This window comes from Mytilus trossulus, chromosome 13 (genome assembly GCF_036588685.1).
Source record: "Mytilus trossulus isolate FHL-02 chromosome 13, PNRI_Mtr1.1.1.hap1, whole genome shotgun sequence".
In the NCBI taxonomy this organism is placed as follows: domain Eukaryota; kingdom Metazoa; phylum Mollusca; class Bivalvia; order Mytilida; family Mytilidae; genus Mytilus; species Mytilus trossulus.
This window is the reverse complement of record NC_086385.1, coordinates 47,988,197-48,001,734: the sequence shown is the minus strand read 5'-3', so window position 1 is coordinate 48,001,734 and position 13,538 is coordinate 47,988,197. Positions and strand designations below refer to the sequence as shown.

At 30.8% G+C, this 13,538-nt stretch overlaps 1 protein-coding gene across 1 annotated transcript; it reads right to left on the bottom strand.

The window, feature by feature from the left end:
* Positions 1 to 3,161: 3,161 nt before the first annotated feature.
* Positions 3,162 to 13,329, bottom strand: LOC134694433 (uncharacterized). Its single transcript, XM_063555443.1, has 7 exons — positions 13,056 to 13,329; positions 10,402 to 10,466; positions 7,700 to 7,865; positions 6,725 to 6,807; positions 6,182 to 6,250; positions 4,815 to 4,829; positions 3,162 to 3,193 (listed from the first exon to the last, which is right to left on the bottom strand). The coding sequence occupies exons 1-7, from the start codon at positions 13,070 to 13,072 to the stop codon at positions 3,162 to 3,164; spliced, it is 447 nt and encodes a 148-aa protein (XP_063411513.1). The 5' UTR covers positions 13,073 to 13,329.
* Positions 13,330 to 13,538: the final 209 nt, after the last annotated feature.

The window sequence follows — 13,538 nt, the reverse complement described above, 5'->3', positions numbered from 1 at the left end:
TTTTTTCAGTCCTTCAGAACATTGATTTTGAAGGATGTACTGAGAGAGAACTAGTAACATCAACGTACTTTGGTACTTGTTTCATTGGCAAACATACCAGAAAAATATGTTGTTAAATCAAAAATCACGAATATCATATCAAATATGATATTCTTATAAAGTGGTTCGTGTTGCTTAGTTTTTAGTTTTTTATATGGTGTCTTGTGTATTATTTGTTGTCTGTTTTTCTTTTCTTTATCAGCCATGGCATTGTCAATTGATTTCGATCTATGAGTTTGACACTCGCTCTGCTATCTTTCGCCCCTCTTCTAGTACATCATACACACATTTACTCTACACACGACAATGCACGAGAAGAATTGACTTCTATTCATAATGTTAAATTAGGGTATTACGTACTGCAACCCTTTTAATTGACTATGCTAAGTTTACATTATCCTTTATGTAACGATATCACTAAACATTTAAGATAGGACAATAAGATAAGCAATTCTTATTTAAACTATAGATGTCGTTTGTTTTTTTGTACTGTAAAGTAACTGCCTGATTGATGTTCTACTCAAAGTCACTATATTTATAAAACTGTCACATGCAGATAATTCAAATTTACTAACCTGGTGGAGTGCCTGTTTTTTAAGAAAAAAGAAAAGGAAAAAGAAAAACGTTAACATTGAATTTCTGTTACTATTTGAAAACAACTGAAATTTTAAAATAAAATTGAGAATGGAAATGGGGAATGTGTCAAAGCGACAACAACCCGACCATTGATTAATTTCAACACTTTCATGCCATTACACTTGTAACATTGTATTTGTAGTTCTGTATTCCATATTTTCAGACTTTATTAATATTGAATATACATTCAAGGTCTCATAATTATAAAAATATGATCAGTAAAACCAAACTTTACAAAGGTTATAAGTGTAAAAAAAGGAAATTGATGATCTAAAGATAGGATTATCTGTTTATAATAGTATCATGACGGCCCCATTCGTCTTCATATATTTCAAAATATAATAATATTGTATCATAAGTAAAAAAAATAGCTTCGTCCTAGCTATATTATTATAAGGACATACTACATAATTATCATTTCTAGACGTTTGCCAGAAATGTCTATTTTTGTTTAGTGAGTGTTAAAAAGTTTAAAACGTACATATTATGTACATGTATTGTCGAAATGCGCATCTGGTGCAAGAAAATAAGTACCGTTAATTTTATTTACTACCACTGGGTCGATGCCTCTGCTGGTGGACTATTAGTCCCCGAGGGTATCACCAGCCCAGTAGCCAGTACTTCGGTACTGGCATGAAAATACGGATTTTTTGTGTTATTAAAATTTGCTGTTACAAAATGATAGAAATTATTATAAATTAAGGAATGTATCTCCCTCGTGCAAAGCTCTGATTTCTTTCATGGATTTGGCTATACTTTTTGGACCTTTTGGATTATAGCTCTTCATCTTTTATATAAGCTTTGGATTTCAAATATTTTGGCCACGAGCATCACTGAAGAGACATGTATTGTCGAAATGCGCATCTGGTGCAAGAAAATAAGTACCGTTAATTTTATTTATTAACTCAAATTCTTCAAATCCTACAAATCTAGTATCACATGCCCTGTAGTTTGGTTTGACGTTTTCGAAGTTCATCGGTAAAAAAAAACTGTCTCTATTTTTTGTTGTAATTTCCATTTATTGTCCCGTTTCGTAACTGTTTCCGATATCCTTATGTATAACGCCTTACACGTATTACACGTTTATCATTTGTTTTGTCTCCAATGGGGAATTTAATAATATTTAGAAACTAACAAACTTAAATTACGAAATAAAGAAATATTAGTATTTAAACTACAAACATGTTTAACCCCGCCGCATTGTTGCGCCTGTCCCAAGTCAGGAGCCTCTGGCCTTTGTTAGTCTTGTATTATTTTAATTTTAGTTTCTTTTTTGAAATTAGTATGGCGTTCATTATCACTCAACTAGTATATATTTGTTTAGGGGCCAGCTGAAGGACGCCTCCGGAAGCGGGAATTTCTCGCTACATTGAAGACCTGTTGGTGACCTTCTGCTGTTGTTTTTTTATTTGGTCGGGTTGTTGTCTCTTTGACACATTCCCCATTTCCATTCTCAATTTTATGTAAATGCTAATAGTATTTGCAACTGACAACTTCAAGATAACATTTGTGGACGAAATTAGATGTATACAGAGTAACGACGACACAAGTAATAGAAATTCATTGTTTCTGAGAATAGCTTTCAGAAATCAGAAAATGTTCTTTACAGAATCATCTATACTTTCACGAAAAAGTCTTACTTTGATAAAAATTATAGCATTTTAAGTAGTTCCCTATGTAAAGTTGACTTTTTTTACAATTTGCTATACTATACAGTAAAACTTATGACATTGATTTCATTGGTTTGCTTAAAGTCATTCTGCTGTTTGGTATTATTTTTTAAAACAAATGAGGTCCCTCCGAATCGGTGCATATTCAAGACTGACTACCCTAAATGTTTTTTCAGATTGCTCCCTCAGATAATTGATCTCTCATGGTTGACGGTTTGATATTCACCCTTAATTTCTACGGTCCTAAATTGTTAAAACTTACAGAAAAACATTAGGCAAACGACAAATGACAACTTTACATAAAGTTGTTGAAATCTTTTTTCTCGCTCAATTGACATATCCATTTTCGAAAGACTTTGTGTACCGACAACCTGAGTGAAAGCTTCTGTATTAAGACCAGTAACAATCTGTATAAACCTATTTGTCATCACAAGATCTGTATTAATGCGAAGTTGTTAAACCAATGAGTTGTATCAAATGGGTAATGTATAATACATGTATATCAACTTGCTTTACCTCATACAATATGCTGCTGACTACATTAAAATTACATTTTTGAAAAAAGCCAATATGATGACAATTTAAAAATGAGATTTTCTTATTTCGACTATGATAGATAGTTGTTTCATTAGTTTTCCTACCACATCCTTATTTTTATATAAAAAGAATAAACTAAAAAGATATATGTTCATAATTATTTTAAAATTGTAATATTTCAGTGAAAATATATATCATTCGTTTTTGTTTTGTTTTGTATTATCAGACAGTTAATATATAGTATAATTATGTCAAAGAACGTAGATACATTTTATCATTCTAATTTTGCTTACGTTTTTGCGCCTTCTGATCTGTAAAATGAAAAGTCATCTCTTTTATTAAACATACATTGCAATATATATATCGTTAAGTTAACAATTGATCATAACGAACATGCATTTTTGTCTCAGAATTCTATCTTTGGTCCTATATGTTTATGTATATTATTAACCGAGAAAGAAATGCGAAAGATAGCAAAATGACATCTAAACTCAATAGCCGTAAATAAACAGCCAACGACATGCACAAAAATAACAACAAAAAATAAGTACAACAGACAAACAGCAGTACACAAAACACAACCAAAAAACGACTGAGCAACTCAAATCTACAACAGAAAGCGTGAATGAATTGGCCGTTTCAGAATCTAAAGCATCATGGGTATTTTCATTGTTCGTACCCCAAAGTGAAAATAACGTTACGTCATTAGTTGAATTTCCATTGTTTATAACGTTTTAAACCAATCAAAACGCTTTGGGGTACGCTTTTGAAAATATTAACCAGGATGCATTAGATTCTGAAACGGCGAATTAACGTCTTATACTATGTGATTTGAGGTTTCCTGTTTATTCTGCCAATCATTGCAATGATTCCTGTCAAACAAGTTGGTAACCTTAAGCGTCTCTGATCGATTCGTTGATAACATGTGTGTCGTGACATATTTAAAGATTAAGCATATAATATCATCGTATGTTTCAATGTTTTGAAGAAATAATGATATAAAAAACTCAGACATATTCGATTGAAGTCCATGCCGATCTTTTATGCTTTGATATATGTTTATTTTGATACAGTCAGATTCAAAAATAGATGATGATATTTTAATCCTGTTGTATTCTGTCAACACATTTACTAATTGTAGCTCTAATTTCAGTTGTAACTATTGCTTGGAAAATATTTATAATGTTGTTGATTTGTGAATTATAATAGTTTAGGGTTAATCAATTTGGAACAGTAGGTATTTCATTCTTGCATTTTTTTTTTAAATATATGTATGTTGATAATGAGTCGTAGTCAAAATTTAACCAATATCTACTAAGTACGACGTTTGTTTTGGGAACTGCGGGCAGTATTCAAAATATGAAGAAAGATAACATGCACGAATTTCGTCCAGCTAATAATATCATTATATGCATATGGCATATGCAATGGTAGACCAACACAATTTATAAGTACAGTTTAACACTCTTATTTCATTTATTAGTGAGTACAACGAACCGAAAACGTCAAGATGAATTTATAATTAGTTAAGGTATGTCATTTTCAACATGATCATCTATTGTTTTTAGTAAATTATTCCTCAGTGTGTACATGTATAAGATATATCCTTGAAATAGGACAACAATTTTTATCCTGGAAAAGAAGTTTTTGGCATCGATTGTAAATTTTGTAAGAAGCGAAAGTACTACAATATTAAGAAAATCTGTCTGTTAGAAAGCGCCACAGCTCATTATTGGTCTCGTATTGAAGGATGATAACAATCACCATAGCACCGCTAATTAAACATTTAGTGTTTCTAATGAAGATACATCAGGAATGCCAAAAGAGCATTTTCTGATTGAAGTGAATAGGGGATTCCTTTTGATAACGACATGATATTTTCAAATTATTTCTTGTCACAATATAAAACTTAAAACAAAATGATATACTTACAATTTTCTCCTTGAGCTTTTAAATGAAAAAAAAAAGAAAGGATGTGTTACAAAGGTCATAATAAATGACAATTTAAAAACCATTTGTAGAATTTTGTTATCAATAAAACTGAATAATATTCGACTGTCATACAGGTAAGAGGGTCAGCTAGTAAAAAAATGTTCAACTTAAGGAAATGTCTGAATCTAGTCAGAAATATGGATAGTTGTTTTCCGTTCGTTTGATTTGATTAAGCTATCAATTCTGCAATTTCATAGAGGACTTTTTGTTTCAATTTTCATGAGAGTTCGTTATTGTTGCTAATTTACACTTTATTTCAATTATTTGGGTTAAAATTCTTACTCTTAACTAAGCTTAATCCATTCAATTTTTGAAAAAGCGCAATTTTGATTTGATTAGAAATCACCAAATTTATATCAATACAGGAACATCTTAACCGGTCGTTTCTAAAGATTCCTAAAATACAGCATGCATTAGTTACCAAGAAATAAGCTTTCACCTGATTAAATGAATATTATAACCCAATACATATAATAACAATAATTGAAAATGTAGTAAGGTCAATGTAGGTAAATAAACCCATCAAAGATACCAGGACTAAATTTTATATATACGCCAGACGCGCGTTTAGTCTACAAAAGACTCATCAGTGACGCTCGAATCCAAAAAAGTTTAAAAAAAAGCCAAATGAAGTACAAAGTTGAAGAGCATTGAGATCCACAATTCCTAAAAGTGTTGCCAAATACGCACTTCAATTTATTTTTTTATCTTTTCGTGCTTTTGTATGCAATGTTTGCGTTTCGTCTACTTGTAATACAATTATGACCCAAACATGAAGGAAGGCTGAAGCAATTATGATATATTTGGTTTTAAAGTAAATTATTGTGTTGAGCATATCATGTTATACTGTACTTACTAAACTTTAATAAAAATCCTTAGATAAATTATAATGTTCTAGTTTGATGCTGAAATTTGGAAAACATGTGAACGCTTGTAAGAAGTACATTTTTGTAATGATAAGACATTTTATAACAAGTAATCTTTTAAAATCTTGTAAAATGTTAAACCTATGAATTACTATTTTGATTTCGAGGTTTGCAAAACCTAAACTAACTGTTGTTTATCATATGTCATTCTACATTAATAAAAAGCTTGACATGCTTGCACTGGTATACACTGGTATTTCTATTTTATAATTGTGATTCTATTTTAGAATCTCACGTGTGTCTGCGTTGTCATACACTTTATTGTTTTATATTTATTCACATTTGATTTAAAATACATTCCGTGTGTGTTTTAGGCCATACTATTACTTTCAGACCAATTCTCGACAGTGGTTATTGACAAAAACAACCATATATACATACCGACAAATAGTGCTATTGTAAATGTTCCTGAACACACATCACAAATTGATGGTTCTGTATTAAATGTTCCTGAAAGGAAGTTTAAGAAGGTTGATAAGCCATATTTCCGTGGTGATATAAATGTAAAACCAAATCTTATCATTCAAATACATTACATCACAAAAATTATATTCTGCTAACGCCGTTGCTAATTTACATATAAAGAAGAAGATGTGGTATGATTGCCAACGAGACAATTCTCAACAAGAGATGTTATTTTCAGTAAAGAGGCAAAATGCTTGGCTTTATCATTAGCAGCTAACGTACCTTCAGTAGTATCTAAATTCAAATCAAGAAATTTGACTGAGACATGTGAGTACGGATTCTGCAGGAGAAAGATTATTGCATAGCATGCTTTGTTATCGTCTCGACGAACCGGTCTTGCATGTTTGAAGTTTCCGTCGATTCTGGCAGGTTTTGTTTTTGACCCTGATTTGGATCTTCTGCATTAATTTATGAGATTTTAACATCTATGGTTGCATCGTAAATATTACATTAACTTACTATAAGGTGTAACATAAACAAATACTATTCTGGCAGTACGATCATAGAGGGTGTGTTTAACGCATCTGTATCTATTGCCATTCCTGTATAAATAAAATATTTGAAGTTATATTTAACATAATTCAATTCATTTCAATTCACATATGTATTGTCATATACACTTTAAACATTAAGTTAGTGACATACATATTAAATATAATTCACATATATAATATATATACACAATCATTCATTTACAGTAAATATTCCAGTGTCGCCTGTCCTCTGTTCTGATAACAATTAATATACTGCATGCAATAATTTCAACAAAAAAAGCGTTTGGAACTAATGAAATTTAAAGATCCTTATTTTAAACTTGAATGGGATTTTGATATGTAAATGATGTATACGACTAAACATTAAGTGAAAATAAAACTACTTTGCTCAAATATAATGTTTATTCTTTTAATAAACGAATAAATACGTAATTGCTAGTACTAATGCATGAAAATATATAATAAAAATAGTGGCAGACGATGAAAACAAACCAGGATAACAAATGTGTAGCAGTGGTATACTACTGTTGCCATCATTTGCGATTAAGAATTGTTCATGATGAAAATTACAGGATACGGTAGTAAACTAATATATAAATATGTAAACTCCATACATTATATTCCCATGTTCCGAACTTTAGAAGGGGTAATTATCATTTGAAAGGATTACAATAAATATAAAAAAGAAGATGTGTTGTGATTGCCAAATAAAAACTCTAACAAGAGGCTATATGACACAGAAATGTACAGCTAGAGGTCATTTTACAGTCTTCATCAATGAGCAAAGCTAGTATTATTCATATAATAAAATTAACGGTACCAATTTTCTTGCACCAGATGCGCATTTCGACAATACATGTCTCTTCAGTGATGCTCATGGCCAAAATGTTTGAAATCCAAAGCTTATATAAAATATGAAAAGCTATTGCAGTCGTCTTACCTAACAACAAGAAAGGCTCCAAGTCTTGCGTAACATTCTCTTAATTCTTCTCCATTATTTACAGATAAAATTGATGTATTGTAACATGAAAATGTGTATGTGTTTGTTGCATCCACAAAAGTGCCTCTGTTGACTCGAGAACAAGGGTGACTACACAATGAATTTACTGAAAATAGAAAAAGTAAGCTTGGATTTATGAAAACATTATAACAGCATGTTTTTATAGGACTGTTGTTACCTAAAACATATGCACGTCGGACGTAATAAAATTAAAGTAGTTATTGTATATAATCGAATTTGCGTCCTTTTACTATTCCAGGGATCGTTATTTTAAATTTCAACACACCAGATTAACCTACGTCAGTATACCAACTAATTGAATTATCGAAATATAAACATTTATTTATATTCAATAAATTAAACAATGTTTTCATTTGATAGTCGTGGAGCATGTGTTTTCATTTTATTTTATTGTATATGTATATATATATTTCGAATATAAGTTTGGCTTTCATTTCGCTTAATTAAGATACATTATTGTTTATTTCTTTAAAAGTCATCCAAAACTGGCCAAAGAAGATCAATCGGTGGCTTTGAGATTTTTTCTGCTGTGTGGTCATATTGTTGTCTCTTTTAATCATTTCTAGTTTATATTTTTAATTCTAAGAATGATTTTAGCCGAGCATTAATATAGTGTAGGTCATAAGTATAAAGAAATAAAAACTTTAGTATGTTTTAATTAAGAAATAATTGTTCATGCCATGTTCTCATTTTAACATGGGTAGGCATTATATTTGTTAAAATCTTTATACCGAGCGTTAACAATGTTTAAAAATACAATGCCTACATGTACCCATGTTAAAATGAGCATAGATCATGACAAGATATTATCATTTCGATTCTATTTGAGGAATATTTTTAACTTTTTAACTTCGAAGCGGACCTAAAGTACACGCTCGACATGTCGCCATTTTTGTTTGATGAACCCAAAACGTTATAGAAAATCAACAGTTTGTCAATTAAAAAGAACAGAAACATTTAAACTAACTTTTAAAAAGAGCATTGCTTAATATCCAAAGCTAAAGAAGAACGTCATATTTGAATTTCAAAGAAGAAAAATGTTAGTAGTGAAATGGCAATGTGCAAAAACCTTAATACAGTTTAAATTGTTAGCCCAGAATTTTTTTTCTTCATCGGATCAATAATTTTACATGGTTTTGATTATAGAATTACGATCGGTATGATTTCATATAAATAGAGAATATCATATGGCTTTTTCAATATCGCATTTTTTATGTAACATGACGTCATACAGATAAGGAGATTTAAAATGACGTCATACAGATTAGGAATTTGTTAAAGCCTTTGCAACAGTGACTGCAATCGATGACGTGACGTCATACAGAATAAAGGTGTGATAAAGCTTTTGAAACCGTGCTGATATCGATATCATCACGGGTGGCTGATACAGCAAGCTTGCTAATGACTGTATTAAACATACCATTTATATGTATTTACTACTAAGTTATAATAAAACCAAATATCTACCACAAACCAAATAATATAAAAATAAACATTTTTAGGTCATAAACGTCTATCAACTATGAGCAAAAATTAACTTCCAAAAGAACGTAATAATTATTTATGTTTTATTTCCTTAAAAAAATCTAATTTAAATTGGATGAAAAATTCTAAAATAGCAGAAAAGTCAACTGTTGTGTCAACTGTTGAAGACCTGTTGTTGACCATCTGCTGTTGTTTTATATATCTATGGTCGGTTTGTTGTCTCTTTGATACATTCCCCATTTACATCATCAATTTTATTTTTTATGTTAAACGCGTAGATAAGTAAGTTGTATTCAAAGACTTATAAGGTCGAATTGATTCGGATTGGGTTTTTCTTCAATGTTGATGTGAAATGCTGTAATGATGTGATAAACGTCCTTTTGACACACTGACAAATGTGTGTCCATGAACAATGAAGAAAATTAAATAAATCATAATGTCATTCTTAAGATTAAATGTTTTTCTTTTTCATAATGTTTTAAGGTGGTACAAAACATCTTCACTAAAATAGTTTAGGCTCGTTATTTTGCATAAAACGTTAACAAGAAGTAATCTATTAAAAAACATCGCCATCATTTCATTAGATATCTAACAGTTTGACAATAACATTTTAACATTATAACTCTAATATTTTTTTTACAATATAATGACATTAAAACGTTATACCTGCTTATAAAAGAGTCATCTTCCTGTACTGTATGCGATGTACCAATTTAACATAAAATACGTACAACAAATGATATTTATGAAGGGATATTTAACGAAATATAAATGCACTAAGAGCTTTCATGCAAATTAGAAAAAGATCGGGTGAATTGTTTGATACGCTGAAAATCATACTAAGGTGGTACCCAACACATTGACTAAAATTAAATTGGCTCGTTTAATTGTCATAAAATTTTGACAAAATATTTACTTTGAACCTTTGAAGACAATTTGAACCAATGCCTTTCTCAGAAAAAAAAATGGATGGATAGATAGCAGTTTGACAAGCACTAATTTTGATCATTGAGAAGCTTAATATTTCCTTTACAATACAACGTGATTAGAACGTGTAGCTGATTTTACAGAGTTGTTTCCCTGTAATGTTAGGTACCACCTTAAATGCAAAAATAAAAATTTCAAAAATAACTTACCTACTACGACAAAAATGGAAACAATTAATACACTAATTGCTGCTTTTACTAACATTGTATTGGTCCTGTAAAGGGAATAATCCCAATATGAATAATTATGTAATCATAAAATACGCCCTCTTAACAAAAATCGTGAATAATTTTAAAAGAGAGAAAACGAAAATAAAAATTGATATTGGTAAACAGATAAATGCTCTGGAACACATTTTTTCGTAGGCATTTTATAATTCATATATTTTTATCAATATTTTGTCTATCAAGACAATATAAAAAGGATGAGTTTGGTTGATAGCTTTCATATCAGATGAAAGTTTCTAAAAACATCTCACTTCCTTAGGCAGTCATATCATTTATATGATATCCCTTGGTTTGTACCCTCCCAGTGGACTGTTCACAATGTGTCATTTCAAGTTATGCAATTCTTAGCTAAATTTGATTGTAAGTGTTTTACACGTTTGTTATGTTTACACATGGAAATAAGTATTGCAACACCAAATTGAAATAAAAATTAAAAAAACACCCTTTATTTTTTGGTGATATAATTTGTTAAAATAGAACAAGTTAAACATTATTTAGCGGAATTTGATGAGACAGTTATTAAAGCTAGAGGGTTAGCGCTATAGAACCAGGTTTAATTCACCATTTTCTACATTTGAAAATGCCTGTACCAAGTCAGGAATATGACAGTTCTTGTCCATTCGTTTTTGATGCGTTTTGTTTTTTGATTTTGCCATGCGATTATGGACTTTCCAAATTGATTTTCCACTGAGTTCAGTATTTTTGTGATTTTACTTTTTAAATATCACCTGAGTTTGATCAATAATTATCGACTCGATAAGTTCTTATCTGCACATGCAGCTACTATACCCGTAAACAGCAAAACAGGTGTTTTTATCCTCATTGTTTTCAACACTTTAAATAACCAAGTTTATAAAGTTATGTGATTGACACCTTGTAATGGGTCCTTCACAACTTTTACCGCAGCAAGATGGCAGATTAGCAGCATGAGAGAAGCAGGAGTGTCGCTGTGACAACCGCACGTATTGTTGGTCATCACCATTCCACTATTAGCCGTTTTGAGAATAAAAATCAGGCAATTAACGATGTTAAAGACTATCCGAGATCAAAAAGACCCCCTATGCAATCTGCTAGGGAAAATCAAGCATAATGAAGCTTGGTCAGAAAGAAACCCATTGCATACAATACAATCCTAAAAAGAAAGTTATGGGCATACAGTAGCCTTTTAACACAAATTGTTCGAGATCGACTCATCACTACTGTTTATTGTGCAATAAGACCTTTTCGGGGACCTTTGCTTACGAACAGACACACAGTTGTCCGTATCCAATGTAGTACAGAGCTTGCCTAAATTGAAAATAAGCATCGTGTAAGAAGATCCATTGTTCCAATTGAATTCGGTTAATCGCCCGATCGTAGCCCGGATTTGAACCATACCAAGCGCATATGGGACACTATTGGGCGTAATGTGCGCGAAAGGACATCCCAGTACAAACACGTGATGAAATAAACAATGCCTTTCACCAGAAATGGTTGCTGCTACCTTAGCAACCCATTAGTAGATTTATGGCAGGAATCAGAAGACGTTAAGTGGTGGTTATCCGTATGAATAGAGCTGCGCACAACATACTAATTATTTGGCGTATAACGATCGACCATGATGTGAGCCATCATCTTAAGATACATTTGAAATGTCTGACATTGTAAAGTTCGACCAGAGTAAAAGTTGTAAAATTCAGTATTTTGAAAAAAAAACACTTCATTTTGTTTTTAAAATTGAGGTTAGATATATCATTTTTTTTTCATACTTGTTTTGTTCTTTAAAATGCCAATGTAATCATAAACTATGTTTCAATATCATTTTACAAATATTTTATCATATTCCATCCAAAATAAAAGGCTGATTTTTCAAGTTTTAAAAAATCAAGGTGTTGCAATATTTTTTTCCATGTGTATATAAGGCTTGTCTTACTGTTGTACAAAGGCGCTAGTGAAAATTGTTAAATACTTAAGGTTTTGGCGTTGGTTACAAATAATTTAGAAATTGCAAGTTTGTGTTTGTTAAATCTGTGCCCAAAAAAAACTTAAATTCTAGATCAAATACTTCCCCGAATATGCTCCTTTCTAAATTAACAACCAGCTGTCCTTGTCAATTTCAATTTTCAATTTAATTGTTATTAGCTGATTGTGCCTGTGTGGCCCTTCATTTGATTACATTATGATAATACATACAGAACAATACCTTGATTGCATAATGATAGCGATCGATGATTTGCAAATAAGAGTCTACCCAAAAGTTATGCTATTGATGTAAAATATAAAATTTAGACTTGCTAAAATTTATAAAAAAGAGGCTTTATACAATTAGACCTCATCAATCTACACTTCTATATGACTGAGAAACATAAATAACTCAAGATTGCAAATTATCGCACACGAAGATAAAAGGTAATTCTTTGAGATGATTTGATGTTGAATGGTTGTTTAACTTCTAGCGACAAATCGGCATGTGTTTTCGATACAAGAACGTGTTAATGCAATAGTAATATGATTTCTAACTAGCCGATGACAATGAGTCGGATTTTTAACCTGCTAGTTTCCAAAATAAGAGTCTTGAAGAAGATATGTCACCTTACCTGGACACGTTATTCATACTCCGAGTCCTCCAGTCTTAGCCCTTATACATTAATTCCTCTTACTTATCGGAGAATGAACAAATATCAATTTTGAAGTATTTGGTTTGACCCTGCTGATTTTGAAATTCAGGATCTCCGGCACACCAGGATACCACGTGACAACAGAATACAATGATGCAAAAATAGATATTTTAAAATTCTAACCACTATAACACAATTACTATTACGTTAGTGTCCATACTAGAATAATACAGTTAGCGAATAGTATAAGTGTCCCGCGATTTTTAACAGAAAAAAAAAATGTTACTTACATCTACACAAGTAGGAATCTCACAACAAAACAAATTATTTCTACTGGCTTAATTAATTAATTGTGGTATTTATACATGGTATATATAAGTAAATAAATAAAAAAAAAGATGTGGTATGATTGCCAATAAGACAACTTTGCATGTCTAATATTATTCAATGTTGTAAATCATA